Source organism: Oncorhynchus masou, chromosome 33 (genome assembly GCF_036934945.1).
Source record: "Oncorhynchus masou masou isolate Uvic2021 chromosome 33, UVic_Omas_1.1, whole genome shotgun sequence".
In the NCBI taxonomy this organism is placed as follows: domain Eukaryota; kingdom Metazoa; phylum Chordata; class Actinopteri; order Salmoniformes; family Salmonidae; genus Oncorhynchus; species Oncorhynchus masou.
The window spans coordinates 40,087,575-40,104,919 of NC_088244.1; the positions used below are offsets into that span (position 1 = coordinate 40,087,575).

The following is a 17,345-nucleotide window of genomic DNA, read 5'->3' on the forward strand; positions in this document are numbered from 1 at the left end:
TCAGTTTTCTCCCATCACAGCCATTGAACTCTGTAGCTGTTTTAACATTACCAATGGCCTCCTTGAGCAGTTGCATTCCTATCCTGCAGCTAAGATCAGAAGGACAACTATATGTTTTATGTGTCTGGGTGGTTTAATACATAATCCACAGCATAATTATTAACGTGAACATGCTTAAAGAGATGTTCAATGTCTGATTTGTTATTGTTACCCAATCTACCCTTTTTTACGAGGCTTTTGAAAAGCTCCCTGGTCTTTGTAGTTGAATCTGTGCAATACTTGACTGAGGGACCTTACAGATGCTGTATGTATAGGGGACAGAGGAAGGGTTAGTCATTCAAAAATAATGTCAACCCCTATTTTTTCACACAGAGTGAGGCCATGTATCTTATTATGCGATTTGTTGAGCCACATTTTACAGATTAACTAATTTAAGCTTGCCTAAACAGAGGGGCGGAATACTTAAGCAACAATTATATTTTGGTTATTCTTTATTTATCTTACAAAAAAAAAAATCTTCCACTTTGACACTCCAGAGTATTTTGATGACAAAAAAATGTACAATGACTTGTGTTTAATCCCACTTTGTAACACAATACAACGTGAAGAAATTCAAGGAGTCTGAATACTTTTTGCAAAGCATAATAATGGCGCAGGCTGCCGTTTAACAGGCTCCTAAGCAACTGTGCGATTAACTCTATTTCTTGAACTGCATTGTTGGTTAAGGGCTTGTAAGTAAGCATTTCACTGTAAGGTCTACAGCTGTTGTATTCGGCGCATGTGACAAATACAATTTCATTTGATATGATAGTGGACCCTTACCTGCAGTGTTCTGCCCCACCAGCAGGTGGGGTAGCTGAGACTGATTGGATTGTAGTGCTGTCAGCACAGGTCCTCACGAGTGACTGTTGGCTGTCATACATAGGGCCACGTATCAAGAGGAGGGGAGAGGAGAGAAAAAAAAGCTGTGAAAGAAGGAGAAAAACAGAAAGTTATGCTGCTGTAGACATGGACCTACGCTCAGAGCTCCTCAAGTCCATTTGGTATGGTTTCACAGCCTTGGATCTAGAGAAGAGTGGGAAAGTGTCAAAGTCTCAACTTAAGGTAAGTACCTGGTTACATTAGGTAAAGGTAGATTTTATGAGGTTTTTTGGACCAATGCTTTGGGGCTCTTTCATCTATCCAGGCACCCTTGCTGTCTAATGTCCGACCTCAGGAACATCATATTAATCTTCTCTTCTTAAGGTAGCTGGAGTCAGCCAACAATATATAAAGTGAACTGGATCCACAGAAATATAAATTTATTGACATTGGATGATGAGCAGAACAGGTCCTGACCCAGCAAGCACATAACGTTCTGGGAACCATATGTTTACCTTCCCACAACTTTCTGGGAATGGTGCTGGATAGTTGCTTGGCTTTGGAACATTGTTAGCACATTTAAGGAACTTGACAAAAAAGCGTTATTTTCTTGTTATTTCGTTAATTTAACAGAACGTTTCCTAAAATGGTCACATTTAATTTAAATTTAGTTAATTTTCACGGAACATTCTCCAACTGGTTTGACATTGGAAATATTCTCAACTAGTTCAGAGAGTGTTAAGAAACATTGTTCTTCTGTGCGAATTTCAGTGCTTCAGCATAGCGTTTCCTACATCTTTCCTCATGGTTCTATTTAAAGTCATGTTCTCACATTGTTATATACTATATTCAGTGCCTTCAGAAAGTATTCAGAAACATTGACGTTTTCTACATTTTGTTATATTACAGCCTTATTCTAAAATATATATTTTTTTACCTCATCAATCTATACATAATACGCCATAATGACAAAGCAATTATTTTTTGCAAATGTGGATATATAAACCCCCCCTGGAAATGTCACATTTCCATAAGTATTCAGACCCTTTACGCAGTACTTTGTTGATGCACCTTTGGCAGCGATTACAACATTGAGTCTTCTTGGGTATGACAGCTAGAAGCTTGGCACACCTGTATTTGGGGAGTTTCTTCTATTCTTCTCTGCAGATCCTCTCAAGCTCTGTCAGGTTGGAGGGGGAGTGTCGCTGCACAGCTATTTTCAGGTCTCTCCAGAGATGTTCGATCAGGTTAAATCCAGGCTCTGGCTGGGTCACTCAAGGACATTCAGATAGTAGTCCGGAAGCCTGTGTTGTCTTGGCTCTGTGCTTAGGGTCGTTGTCCTGTTGGAAAGTGAACCTTCACCCCAGTCTGAGGTCCTGAGCACTCTGGAGCAGGTTTTCATCAAGGATCTCTCTGTACTTGGCTCCTTTACATCTTTCCCTCGATCCTGACTAGTCACCCAGTCCCTGCCGCTGAAAAACATCCCCACAGCATGATGCTGTCACCACCATGCTTCACTGTAGGGAAGGTGCCAGGTTTCCTCCAGACGTGACACTTGGCATTCAGGCCAAAAAGGTCAATCTTAATTTATCAGACCAGAGAATCTTGTTTCTCATGGTCTGAGAGTCCTTTAGGGGCCTTTTGGCTAATTCCAAGTGGGCTGTCACGTGCCTTCTACTGAGGAGTGGCTCCGTCTGGCCACTACCATAAAGGCCTGATTGGTGGAGATGGTTGTCCTTCTGGCAGGTTCTCCAATCTCCAAAGAGGAACTCTAGAGCTCTGTCAAAGTGACCATAATTTCTTGGTCACCTCCCTGACCAAGGCCCTTCTACCTCGATTGTTCAGTTTGGCTGGGAGGACAGCTCTAGGAAGAGTCTTGGTGGCTCCAAACGTCTTCCATTTAAGAATGATGGAGGCCACTGTGTTCTTGGGGACCTTCAATGCTGCAGAAATGTTTTGGTACCCTTCTCCAGATTTGTGCCTCGACATAATCCTGTCTCAGAGCTCTACAGACAATTCATTCGACCTCATGGCTTGGTTTTTGCTCTTACATGCACTGTCAACTGTGGGACCTTTATATAGACAGGTGTGTGCCTTTCCAAATCATATCCAGTCAATTGAATTTACCACAGGCGGACTCATATCAATGTGTAGAAACATCTCAAGGATGATCAATGGAAACCAGGATGCACCTGACCTAAATTTTGAGTCTCACAGCAAAGGGTCTGAATACTTATGTAAATAAGGTATTTCTGTTTTTATTTGTAATTCTTTATATCTAAAAACCTGTTTTCGTTTTGTCATTATGGGGTATTGTGTGGAGATTGCTGATAGAAAAAAAACATTTAATCAATTTAAGAATAAGGCTGTAACGTAACAAATGTGGAAAAAGTCAAGGGGTCTGAATAAGTTCCGAAGGCACTGTATATAAAAGAATGTGAACACCCATTAAAATTAGTTGATTCTGCTGTTTCAGCATCACCCATTTTTGACAGGTGTATAAAATTAAGCACACAGGCAGTAGAATGGCCTTATTGAAGAGCTCAGTTACATTCAACGTGGCACCGTCATAGGATGCCACCTTTCCAACAAGTCAGTTCATCAAATTTCTGCCGTGGTCAACTGTAAGTGCTGTTATTGTGAATTGGAAACATCTAGGCTCAACCACGAAGTGGTAGGCTACACAAGCTCACAGAACGGGACTGTCGAGTGCTGAAGTGTGTAAAAATTGTCAGTCCTCAGTTGCAACACTCACTACCGAGTTCCAAAGTGCCTCTGGAAGCAATGTCAACACAAGAACTGTTCGTCGGGAGCATTATGAAATGGGTTTCCATGGCCGAGTAGCCTCACACAACTAAAATCACTATGAGCAATGCCAAGCGTCAGCTGGTGTGGTGTAAAGCTCAGCGCCATTTGAGCAGTGGAAACGCGTTCTCTGGAGTAATGAATCACGCTTCACCATCTGGTAATCCGATGGACGAATTTGGGTTTGGCGGATGCCAGAAAAACACTACCTGTCTGAATGCATAGTGCCAACTGTAAAGTTTGGTGGAGGAGTAATAATTGTCTGGGGCTGTTTTTCATGGTTCAACGCTACAGCATACAATGACATTCTAGACGATAATGTGCTTCCAACTTTGTGGCAACAGCTTGGAGAAGGCCCTTTCCTGTTTCAGCATGACAATGCCCCTGTGCAGTGGCAGTTTTAGCTTGTATGGCTCCCAAGGCGAACCCCCCCCCCCAACAACAAAAAAAGCACAATTCTGCATTAACTGTAATTTTTATTAAGATTTGGAACAACACAAATAAATAATCAGAACATTTAAAACTATATAAAAATATATGCAAAAATAAGTAACAAAGACAAATGGAAACAAATTTGTGTTGATTTGGCACTCGAGCATCAATACATTACCCATCCCCCAACACTGTCAACCAAAAGTCAAGACTAAACCAATTCACCCTGCTGGTGTGCAGACTGGTTTTATATTATTCTTAATGATTTCACACAAACCAGAAAAAAATGCAACAATATGTCTGTGAAACTATATATTCACAGAATTATAAATTAATTGTGGTTTATTTGGTAGCATTTCATAGTGTGACTGATTTTACTAATTGCATTAGTACTGTATAAAGTTAGAGGTGTGCTATTTGATAGATTCCCCCGCTCCCCCTATCTCGGACTTCCAGTGGGGAGACCTGAGGTCAACCTACCCCCGCCCCATCTCGTACTTCTGAGTGGATGACCTTCCCAGGCAGTAGCCTGCCTAGCTCACAAACTAGAATCAGGGCGTTCACTCCGACAAGGTTAATTGACCCACAGTCCCACACCGTGACATGATATCATTGACGTGACGTGCAAATGAGCGATAGAAAACCGATCACGCAAATTAAAAACATGTTTTGTTTGTGCGGGCGCCCTGTGAAGTTCCAGGCAAGATGCAGCCCCGGGCGGCTGCCCATGTCGCCTATACCTAAATCTGCCACTGCCCCCATGCACAAAGCGAGGTCCATATAGAAATGGTTTGTCGAGATCGGAGTGGAAGAACTTGACTGGCCTGCATAGAGTCCTGTCCTCAACCCCATCAAACACCTTTTGAGATGAATTGGAACGCCAACTGCGAGCCAGGTCTAATCGCCCAACATCCGTGCCCAACCTCACAAATGCTCTTGTGGCTGAATGGAAGCAAGTCCCCGCAGAAATGTTCCATCATCTAGTGGAAAGCCTTCCCTGACGAGTGGAGGCTGTTATAGCAGTAAAGGGTGGTTTGAGATGCTCGACAAGCAGGTGTCCACATACTTTTGGGAATGTACTGTAGATGGCTGACTCAGTGATGAAGATGTTTCCTATGGGGAGCAAAACAGTAATGATAGTGAGAGTGAACAATGTGTGCTTGTGTTTTAGAGGCAATGCGAGTGTGGAGCTGACAAGTAACAGTTTGCTCTCAGTGTTTCTATGAATAAGAGCCCTTATCACCAAGTTGTACCCAGACTGGTCCATGATGTCACCACATACAGTGCAATTGGTACTGTGGCACTGAACATGACCAAAGAGGTGGTGAATGGAATAGAATGTGTCACACATTGTCTTCAATACTATGGTCATGTACATCTTCAGTGCTTATTGTTATTGACAAAGTAGTGCTGTAGAAAGTTGGATATATAATCATTACATTACCCTCCATCTATCCATTCGGCCCTACGTTCAGCCATGTGCTACTGGCTTTAACTACTAGAACCTCGTGACAAAGCCTATCCCGTCATACTGGTGGTGGGGCAGGCTCTAGTCTAGAGTATTGTCCAGACCAGAACCATGCAGTTAGGTTTATCGAGGCTAAGTACTCTGGTCTGGAGTATGGCCCAGTCAGTCCAGAGACCAGGGAGTCATATACCCTTTTTAAAATCTACTTAGCCAAACTGAGCTGAGCTGTATCATGTTGGCTACTGTACACCGACCATCCACCATAGGTGATGGAACCGTGCTGGAAAAATGAAAAAAAAAAAGAGCCAGCCAGCACAGTATGGTTCAGGTTGGAATGATATTGTGAAAGAATAATCGAGGCTTAGAAGCCAGCAGGCCACACAGGTCACATACTCTTGGTTTCATAGTGAAAAGAGGAGGGAGGGAGAAGGAGAGGAAGACAGGATGTGATGTTTCAAAAGATGTGGGCTGGGTGCACTGACTCTAACCCCCCTCCCCTCTCAAAAAAAAAAGATTGTCTCAAATTCTATTTCAATAAGCCTCCAGTTATTTAATGATGCTCTCTTGAAAAACTATAAACTTCACAGGAATAGCATTGTATTTTCTCTGAGGTCTAAATGGCAGTTGAAACATTGTTGTGTGTGTGAGAACCACTCTTGAATTACATTTTTATGGGTAAATCATAGATATTGTAGCAACCCTAACCCAACACTTAGCGATCTTGTCAAAGGGTTCAGATCTCGTTCTAACGGCTAAGGCGTTGGCTTGCCAGTCGCCGGACCAGGGTTTGAGTTCTGGTCGGGGCTACCCCCCAAATTCCCTAGAATATGTAAACTAACTTTTTTGCTTTTTATAGAAGACCAAAATACTTTCATGATTCAGATTTTATGTTTCAGTTCCTGCATAAACCGGCAAAGTATTTCTCTTTTTACTGTACGCCACATCTGTCTGACAGAGACAAGTCACAGTTTTTAAAAGGATCTACCAAAGATTTAAACTTGATATGTAACTTATTTTCAATATACATTTTGCTGTATCTCATCTACAGTGCCGTAAAACTCTTGATACGGATTGTTATCAGATCTTCAACCAAAACCTAATATTAGATAAAGGGAACCTGAGTTTACAAATAACAAAAAAAGGATACTTATTTAATTATGAATGTTATGCATCACCCAATTTCCCAGTGTTTAAAAGTAATTGCCCCCTTACACTCAATAACGGGTTGTGCCACCTGTAGCTGCAATGACTGCAACCAAATGCTTCCTGTACAGTGAGGGAGAAAACTATTTGATCCCCTGCTGATTTTGTACGTTTGCCCACTGACAAAGAAATGCTTGGTGGCAAAACCCAGACGTTTCTTGTAGTTGGCCACCAGGTTTGCACACAGCTCAGAAGGGATTTTGTCCCACTCCTCTTTGCAGATCTTCTCCAAGTCATTAAGGTTTTGAGGCTGATGTTTGGCAACTCAAACATTCAGGTTCCTCCACAGATTTTCTATGGGATTAAGGTCTGGAGACTGGCTTGGCCACTCCAGGACCTTAATGTGCTTCTTCTTGAGCCACTCCTTTGTTGCCTGGGCCGTGTGTTTTGGATCATTGTCATGCTGGAATACCCATCCACGACCCATTTTCAATGCCCTGGCTAAAGAAAGGAGGTTCTCACCCAAGATTTGACGGTACATGGCCCCGTCCATCGTCCCTTTGATGCGGTGAAGTTGTCCTGTCCCCTTTGCAGAAAAACACCCCCAAAGCATAATGTTTCCACCTCCATGTTTGACGGTGGGGATGGTGTTCCTTCTCCTCCAAGCATTCCTCCTCCTCCAAACACGGCAAGTTGAGTTGATGCCAAAGAGCTCCATTTTGGTCTCATCTGACCACAACACTTTCACCCAGTTGTCCTTGGCAAACTTCAGACGGGCATGTTTATGTGCTTTCTTGAGCAGGGAGACCTTGCAGGCGCTGCAGGATTTCAATCTTTCATGGAGTAGTGTGTTACTAATTGTTTTCTTGGTGACTATGGTCCCAGCTGCCTTGAAATCATTGACAAGATCCTCCCTTGTAGTTCTGGGCTGATTCCGCACCGTTCTCATGATCATTGCAACTCCATGAGGTAAGATCTTGCATGGAAAAGTGTGAGATTGACAGTTCTTTTGTGTTTCTTCCATTTGCGAATAATCGCACCAACTGTTGTCACCTTCTCACCAAGCTGCTTGGCGATGGTCATGTAGACCATTCCAGCCTTGGGTAGGTCTACAATCTTGTGCCTGACATCCTTGGAGAGCTCTTTGGTCTTTGCCATGGTGGAGAGTTTGGAATCTGATTGATTGATTGCTTCTGTGGACAGGTGTCTTTTATACAGGTAACAAACTGAGATTAGGATCCCTCCCTTTGAGTGTGCTCCTAATCTCAGCTTGTTACCTATATAAAAGACACCTGTGAGCCAGAAATCTTTCTGATTGAGAGGGGGTCAAATACTTATTTCCATCATTAAAATGCAAATCAATTTATAATATTTTTGATATGCATTTTTCAGATTTTTTTGTTTGTTATTCTGTCTCTCACTGTTCAAATAAACCTACCATTAAAATTATAGACTAATAATTTCTTTGTCAGTGGGCAAACGTACAAGATCAGTAGGGGATCCAATACTTTTTTCCCTCACTGTAGTTGATCAGTTTCTCACATCGCTGTGGAGGAATTGTTGCCCACTCTTGTATGCAGAACTGCTTTAACTCAGCAACATCTGTAGGTTTTCAAGCGAGAACTTCTCGTTTCAAGTCCTGTCACAGGACTGTCTGGACTTTGACTACGCCATTCTAAAACGTCACATTTTTTGATTTTTAACCATTTTCATGTAGTGTGTGTTTCATGATTGTGTGTTTTGCATTGTCTTGCTGCATGACCCAGCTGTGCTTCCACTTCAGCTCACAGACGGATGGCCTGACATTCCCCAAACCATCACACTACAGTACCACCGCCATGCTTGACGATTGGTATGAAGTTCTTACTGTGGAATGCAGTGTTTGGTTTTTGCCATAGTGGGACCCATCTCATCCAAAAAGTTGACCAAAAAGCACCTGGATGATCATCAAGACTCTTTGAAGAATGTTTTATAGACAGATCAGTCAAAAGCGTAACTTTTATGCCTGCCGAAAACCAAACACTGCATTCCACAGTGAGAACCTTTAACCAACAGTCAAGTATGGTGGTGGTAGTACGATGGTGATGGTGATGCTTTGCTGCCTCAGGACCTGGACAACTTGCCTTAATAGAAGGAACCATGAATGTGTGTGTGTGTGTGTGTGTGTGTGTGTGTGTGTGTGTGTGTGTGTGTGTGTGTGTGTGTGTGTGTGTGTGTGTGTGTGTGTGTGTGTGTGTGTGTGTGTGTGTGTGTGTGTGTGTGTGTGTGCTAAGGTGCAGAGAAGCAGTCTGTCTCTGTGCCTGTGGGTATCAGACCTCATGCTTTGATACTGTTTGCCCGACGACAAGGGAGTGAACAGCCCTCACAACCCTGTCGTTTGTGTGTTCTAGGTCCTATCACATAACTTGTGTACGGTTCTGTCCATCCCTCACGACCCGGTGGCTCTGGAAGAACATTTCAGGGATGATGACGATGGACCGGTCTCCAGCCAGGGGTACATGCCTTACCTCAACAAATACATACTGGACAAGGTAAAGTCATGTACACAAACACACCCAAGTCACCTTACATTTTTGCCTCAGTCGTTTCTTTTATTTTGTTTGTGTGCCCAGATGCCACCACTTGGTTTATACAGAAGGAAAAGAGAGCTAAAAAAATGTTAGGTACATTTTCCTTACTCAGTGCTGTTTATTATGCCTCACAGGTTGAAGAGGGCTGTTTTGTGAAAGAACAGGTTGATGAACTGTGCTGGACTCTCACTGCTAAGAAGAACTACAAACCGGCGAAGGACAATAAGAACGTGTTGCCAGGGAAAGATGCCTTTCATCTCTGGAGTCTGTTTAACTTTCTGTCAGAGGATAAATACCCTCTCGTTATGGTTCCTGATGAGGTGAGTTATGTATACAAAGCATGCTGGGTTCTGTAGCGTATTATACAACAAATTCACCTAGAATACAGTGGATGGATGCTAATACATTTAGTCACTTAAAAAGGGAAAAGGTCCATCACTAACTTTCAAAACCGCTGTAACCAAATCCAAACACTCATTCTAATTGTAGTATTTAATTGTAGGGGCAGCAGGTAGCCTAGCGGTTAAGCTCGTTGGACCAATAACCGAAAGGTCTCTGGTTCAAATCGCAGACTAACGTTCGGTGAAAAATCTGTCTGTGCCCTTGAGCAAGGCATTTAACCATAATTGATCCTGTAAGTCACTCTGGATAAGAGCGTCTGCTAAATTACTTATATGTAAAATGTAGTATTTATCTGCCAAACCTCTATACAGCCTGCTCTCATAGACTAGACGTAACATAGTAAATGTAAATCAGTATGATATGTTACATTTGGTAAGGTTACTTAAGGCAAAAACAAAAGTAGGGAGGTTGGGCGTGCATGTAACGCGAACATCTAGCAACCCAAAGTTTGAATTCGTATCTCATTATGGACAACTTTAGCAACTTTTCAACTACTTATTACTTCTGAGCTACTTTGCAACTACTTAGCATGTTAGCTAACGCTTCCCCTAACCTTAACCCTTTTAGCTAACCCTTCCTCTAACCCTTTAACCTAACTCCTAAACTTAACCCCTAACCCCTAGTCTCGCTAATGTTAGCCAGATTACTAATGTTAGCCACCTAGCCATCCAGCTAGAATTTATAACATATTATGTTTTGGAAATTCGTAACATATAATACGAATTGTAATTTGTAACAACTTGCGTAATGGGTGATGGATATCCACAAATGAATACATAACATTCAAAACGTTACATACAGTATCATACTAAATAGTGTCAGAATTACGTATAGAATAATACGGAATGCTCTGAGAGAGGGTTGCTAAATATAGCAAACCCGTGAGGAATGTTTTTCTTCCTACTGATTGCTGTGTGTCTTTCAATACCTAAATATGGGCTTGTATGTCACTTGTAGCATGGCTTTTGGTTTCAGCCTGTAGTCTGTTTTTCACAACCGGTGTTGGCAGTATGATTGTGATAAGCCACAGATTTCAGAGCAGGGCACTACAGTGCCTCAGAGTATTCAGACCAGCAGTCGGGGCGGTTTCACTGAAAACAAAAGCATAGGTTACATTATCATCCAAATATTATCTTGAGTCGTGACGGACTATTAAAATAAACAAGATCGAGATTGAGACTCAGATTATAAACCAATTACAAAACAATTGAATGGCAACCATTCCCCACCATTAAAACCAATTCATCCCTTTTACAAACAAATTATTTGTGTTTTGTTTGAATTATTCAGGTGGAATATCTCCTGAAGAAGATTTGCATGGCCATGAGTGTTGAGCTCAACTGTGTGGAGCTGGAAGACTTCATCTCCCAGGATGCAGTGCGACAGAATGGTTTCACTGTCTGGTCCTTCCTGGAGATGATGAACACTGGGAAGATAACCAGAGGCATGGGCCAGGAAATCACCAGCATGGCCATAGAGGAGGTCTACAGGGAGATAGTTGCTGATGTCCTCAAAGAGGTAGGGTACTTAAAAACAACAGAACAACAATACAGCATCTCTATACTGTCTGCCTGTCTGAATTTCTTGCCATCTGCCTACCTGCCTGTGACCTCCAATTCTGTTTCAGTGACGTGTGTTGATTGTGTCAGTTCTGTGTGGGTTGACTCTGTTGCCTACAGGGGTACCTGTGGAAAAAGAGTCAGCTGAGGAGGAACTGGAAGGAGCGCTGGTTCACCCTGAGGCCGATTACACTGGATTACTACACCAGTGAGGACCGCAAGGAGCGCCAGGGAAGCATTGCTCTGGATGGGAACTGCTGTGTGGAGGTAGGCTGGGTTTGAGGTGGGGTGGGACCTGGGGTGGGGCTGTGGAGACAGGCACAGCTGAGATGGGCCTGCTCCTTTTTGAGAATGGGTGACAGATAGGAATAACTTATTCAATCAGAGCTACAGGGTAAACACATCCCTCCCTCATATGCTTAATTTGAAATAGCTAAAAATAGAAATTCATTTACAATGAATGTACAACAAATATATATACATTGTGCTAATGTGTCACAATGAGTACTTCTCCTGTTGATCAGGTGCTGCCAGACCGGGATGGGAAGAGGTGTATGTTCTGTCTGAAAACTCTGTCCAAGACCTACGAGATGAGTGCCTCGGACACCAAGCAGAGACAGGAATGGACTGCAGGTACCACAATCAATAATTTGTTAATTTAGCATTTACATGTTGTCGACACAATAATTTAGGGATATGATGAATTACCAAGCTTATAACAACTATCATACTTATGACAAAAGTAGTGAAGGCAACGATTCCCCCTGCCCTATATGTTGGGTTGATTACTGGGTTGATTATTCAAAGTCAAGCAGTAAGCATATACTGAGTACTGACATCCTGTCCCTCCCTTCACCCCCAGCCATTCAGACAGCCATCCGTCTACACACTGAAGGGAAGACCTCTCTCCACAAGGACCTGAAGCTGAAGAGGAGGGAGCAGAGGGAGCAGAGGGAGAAGAGGCGGCTGGCCAAGGAGGAGGAGCAGCAACGTTTTCAGGCTCTGCAGGAGGAGAAGGAGGGTAAGCTGGCCGAGCTGGAGCTCCTAAAGGAGGCGCAGAGGCAGGCCCAAGCCCTCCTGGAGCAGGACGAGATGAGACGGCGCCAGCATCATGAGGAGATGCAACAGGCCCTGGAGGTGCAGCTCCGCGAGGCAAAGGAGGTGAGGCCTGGGAGGGGCAGGGGTGTAGGAAGTGTACAGGGGAGGAGAGGGTGGAGGGAAGAGAGGAGTGTGGTTGCTTGGAGGAGAAAGGTGGAGGAGTGTTGATGAATGGAGAAGAGTGACTGCACAATGTTTACCTGTGTCGCGCAGGAGAAGGGTGGAGGTTGATTCAGAATGGAGGAGTGGGTGTTTAGATGTTCCATGCTGATGTGGGTCTCCTCTTCCAGTCGCGGGCCACCATGCAGGCAGAGATGGTTCTGAAGGAGGAGGAGGCGGAGCGGCAGAGGAAGAGGATCAAGGAGCTGGAGGAGATGCAGACAAGTCTGGAGGAGGCTCTACAGCAGGAGATCAAAGCCCGGCAGGACGAAGAGGTCTTTCGATACGCACAGACTGGGTAAAGGGATACACACACACACACACACGCAGGTAGGCAGTTACCCACGCACGCACGCAACACACTCTCGCATACACACACACAGGCTGAGGGCAGGGTGCTGGACACACTCAGACATTGTTTCGCTCACACTGACTCACAAACCTAGTACCCTCACTACTTTGCTTACAAGACACAGGCTCATTTTAGGGCTTGCTGTCATCGTGTGAGAAGGCACCAAGTTGGCATGTAAAAGCTGCATGTCTTTTTACAGAGCACAGTACACAGCAGAGAGACAGATGGTGTTAAGAGAAGCCGGTTGCTGTTGAAGAGAGGCTGTTGCATTAGTTAGGTTCCTGAGGAAGTTGAGTTTAACAGAGGAAGTTGTCTAGCTACGATCTGTAGGATCTGTTGACACTGATAGGGTGTTCATGGTGTGTCTGTCACAATCTTACATGTAAGAATAAGCAGTGTGCTTTGATGCATTTATTCACTGACTGCTCGATGGGAAACATACAGATCCTAACCTGTTCTATTTAATTTTGTGACTGCAAATACCAAGCGCCAAGCTCTCTGCTTGTCTCAGAGATCCAAAACACTCACAGACAAGGCAACTATAGCATACAAATATGAAATAATACGACATTAAAGGCTCATATATGCTTTAAAAAAATGTACATAACATTGTACAGTATATAATGAAAAGTAATGGAGATAAGCAACAGCGTTAGGGGGCGCCTGTGTTTTACTGGACACTTTTTGAGAGATGATTGCGAGGTCAAGAGTTTGCATGTGTCACGTTTCTAAAAACATTAAATGTGTCTCGTCCAACTTCTTACTACACAATGCCATATCTACTGTATGTCTTCCAGTTAAAGATGTTCTATTTGTCCTATACGTTTATTGTTACAGTTTGCTGTCTGAGGAGGAGGACAAGATGAAGGCCCTGATGGCGCTGCAAGAGGAGCAGGAGGAGTACATCCTAAAGACCCAGAGGGAGAAGCAGGAGCTAAGGCAAGAGATGGAGAACAAGTCTCGCGCTCTTGAGGAGGCCCAAAGGCAGCTGGAGGAGGTCAGGGCCAACCGCTACAGGGTCGACCAGGACGTTGTGGTAAGTGCAGAGATACACTATATAATATAAATACCTGTGCATAATGTTATAGTTATATAGTGATGAGTCACCACACCGTTAATGGTACTTCAAAACAGCCCTGGCTATTTGGGTATCACATCCCAATGGGCACAGACGTCAGTTCAACGTCTCGATTTAGTATCGATTTACATTTGGTTGAGTTGTCAACTATGGTGAACTATGTCAACTATGGTGAATTTAACATGAAATTAAAAGTATTCACCATGTCATTGGCTTTAGGTTAAAAATTGTGAGATAAAAATACGAAATGCCCTGGTCGATCCAATTAGTTTTCCACATTGATTCAATGTGGTCACAGATTTTCTGGGTTAAAATTAGGTGGAAACAACGTTGATTCAACCAGTTTTTGCCAAGTGGGATGTGAGCAGGGATGGGATTTGCGGGAGATAGTGAGAGAATTAAGTAAGTTTTACTGTGTTTGCGGGGGTGTTTTTAATCTGTCTTGTGTTCTTATAGGCTGCCCAGAGGAAGCTTCGCCAGGCCAGCACCAATGTCAAACACTGGAATGTTCAGATGAACCGACTGATGCGTCCTATTGGACCAGGAGGTAGGCTACGTCACACCACACCAGTCTCTTCATTGAGTATAAAAAACATACACAGAAAGCTTAGGTTTGATATATTATCATGTTTGAGGCGCAGACAAAGCAAGGAGGAGTCACGATCTGCAACATAAACACTGGTCGTGTCCCAAATTTTGACCGGTCAAAAATACTGCACTATAAATGGAATCGGGTGCCATTTGGGATGCGTACACTGCCAAGAGCCTGCTGCTAAGTGCTCAGCCATGATTTATGCAATCAGGTCACTAGAATAAGCCTACGTTTCCTTGTGGTTTGGGTGGCTTTTAACTATGCACAAAGAGCATGTCGTGGATAAGACCTACAGTAGTAGGTGTATAGTATGCTAAAGGTCCCTCTTTCTCACAGTGGTAGCAGCTGGGGATTGTCAAGCTCAATTTTAGGTTCTACTCATTCCACCCTTACCAGGTGACATGCCACCACTCTCCCTGCATGTCAGACACAGAATCACATGGATCTGTCTCCTATCCTTGCCAAAGTTAGACAGCTTCAAGTTAGACCAATTACATTTCAGGGGGTGACTGATATTTTAGCTGCAGACAACCCTGGTTTTCTTTGATGACTTTGTTTCTTCAGTGCCATATATGTTAAAATAAATGTTTGTTGTTCTGTCTCCTGATCTCCCTCCCATGGTTCTAGAGAAGAGACCATCAGGGGGGGGCTCTTTCTCCAGCTTCCAGATCCCATCCCAGAGAGATCCAGGTCTGCGTCTGAGACAGAGGTCTGAGGAGCCAGACGAGGAAAGCAAGGAAAACGTGGACAACAGCAGCAGTGCAGGGTTGGGGTGTGATGGAGAGAGAGTAGAGAGGCGTCTCTCTCAGGCCTCTAACGGAGACATGGACATTCCCTGAGGATCATATGGTGCTTCTCGTCAAAGCCTAACTCATCAACTGTTTATTTTGTTTGTGTTTTTTCTAATGGAAAAGCAAGGTGGAGAACCTTTTAGTATGAAATCATATTTTTAGGTTAACTTCCTGTCAATTGCTGGGTAGGATAAAGGGAAAGTAAACACACGGTTCAAATGTTCTCCCACAAACATTTTTGTAATTGTATTAACTTTTTAGTAGTTTGTATTATTCTCTCACCTTATCTCACAGTATGTTATAACAGATCTCCATGTTTTAATGAAGAATGAAAGAACCATAATGCACCACTATGAATTTTGTAGATATATTTACTAAGTAGTTTGTAACCTCGTCCCCAGGCTCAATTGAGCTGGCTGGCAGACCAGATTAAATGGTTTGGAATCTAGTTTTTGCTCCCCTCTTTGTGTGTCTCCATTAAAAGTATTATCAAACGATAACGGGTTGGGCTCGATATGCAAACAGAGAGGACTGATTTGTAGAGGGAAACTAATGCAAACTGCTTCTGTGGTCTCTATTTCCTGTTTCCGTTGTAAGTCAACAGAGATCAAGGCTCTTTCTGTGGTGCCTGCCTTACCTACATATTATGCAACATTGACGTGGCAGTTTCTCAATGTTCGTGTCTAATTCAAGGGAATTCTCTTGCTTTTTATTTGAGTGCATCCATTGCATTATTTACACTGAGTGTTCAAAATATTAGGAACACCTTCCTAATATTCAGTTGCACTCCCTTTTGCCCTCAACAGCGTCGGGGCATGGACTCTACAAGGTGTCAAAAGCGTTCCACAGGGATGCTGGCCCATGTTGACTCCAATGCTTTCCACAGTTATATCATGTTGACTGGATGTCCTTCGGGTGGTGGACAATTCTTGATACACACAGGAAACTGTTGAGCGTGAAAGACCCAGCAGCTTTGCAGTTCTTGACACAAACCTGTGTGCCTGGCTCCTAGTACCATACCCGGTTTAAAAGGCACTTAAATATTTTGTCTTGCCCATTCACCCTCTGAATGACAGATATACACAATACATGTCTCAACTATCTCAAGGCTTAAAAATCCTTCTTAGTGAGCGTTTCTCCTTTGCCAATTTTATCCATCCGCCTGACCGGTGTGGCATATCAAGAAGCTGATTAAACAGCATGATCATTACACTGGTGCACCTTGTGCTGGGTACAATAAAAGGACACTTTAAAATGTGCAGGTTTTGAGGGAGCATGCAATTGGCATGCTGACTGTTGGAATGTCCACCAGAGCTGTTGCCAGAGAATTTAATGTTAATTTCTCTACCATTAGCTGCTTTCAATGTTATTTTAGAGAATTTGGCAGGAAGTCCAACCAGCCTCAAAACCGCAGACCATGTGTAACAAAAGCAAGCCCAGGACCTCCACATCCAGCTTCTTCACCTGCGGTTTCATCTGAGGGGGTACTGAGGAGTTTATATGTCTGTAATAAAGCCCTTTTGAGGGGAAAAACTCATTCTGATTGGATGGGCCTGGGTACCCAGTGGGTGGGCCTATGCCCACCCATGGCTGCACCACTGCCCAGCCATGAAATCCATAGAGTAGGGTCAAATGTATTTATTTCAGATTTTTTTTATATGAACTGTAACTGTAAAATATTTGAAATGATTGCATTTGTATTTTTATTCATTATAAAAAGGCCCTACAAAATCCTATCATTGCTATGTCGATGGCACTCAACTACTCTTCTCCTTCCCCCCTTCTGACACCTAGGAGGCGATACGCATCTCTGCGTGCTTGGCAGACACCTCAGCTTGGATGTCAGCCCACCACCTCAAGCTCAACCTCAACAACGGAGCTGCTCTACCTCCCGGGGGAAAGCCTGCCCGCTCCAAGACATCTCCATCATGGTTGACAACTCCACGGTGTCCCCCTCCCAGAGTGCAAAGAACCTTGGCATGACCCTGGACAACACTCTGTTGTTCTCTGCAAACATCAAAGCAGTGACTCGCTC

The 17,345-nt window shown here is 43.5% G+C and overlaps 1 protein-coding gene across 1 annotated transcript; it reads left to right on the forward strand.

The window, feature by feature from the left end:
* Positions 1 to 938: 938 nt before the first annotated feature.
* LOC135528532 (differentially expressed in FDCP 6 homolog) lies at positions 939 to 17,044 on the forward strand. Its single transcript, XM_064957683.1, has 11 exons — positions 939 to 1,104; positions 9,100 to 9,240; positions 9,414 to 9,599; positions 10,972 to 11,199; positions 11,361 to 11,507; positions 11,765 to 11,873; positions 12,103 to 12,401; positions 12,629 to 12,795; positions 13,687 to 13,885; positions 14,384 to 14,474; positions 15,147 to 17,044. Exons 1-11 carry the CDS (start codon positions 1,009 to 1,011, stop codon positions 15,356 to 15,358), a joined length of 1,875 nt encoding a protein of 624 aa, XP_064813755.1. The 5' UTR covers positions 939 to 1,008; the 3' UTR covers positions 15,359 to 17,044.
* The last annotated feature ends 301 nt before the right edge of the window (positions 17,045 to 17,345 follow it).

Coding starts and splice junctions, on each gene's coding strand:
- LOC135528532 (XM_064957683.1), top strand. CDS start 1,009: ATGGACCTACGCTCAGAGCTCCTCAAGTCCATTTGGTATGGTTTCACA. Junction 9,600..10,971: donor TCGTTATGGTTCCTGATGAG/GTGAGTTATGTA, acceptor TGAATTATTCAG/GTGGAATATCTCCTGAAGAA. Junction 11,200..11,360: donor TTGCTGATGTCCTCAAAGAG/GTAGGGTACTTA, acceptor TGTTGCCTACAG/GGGTACCTGTGGAAAAAGAG.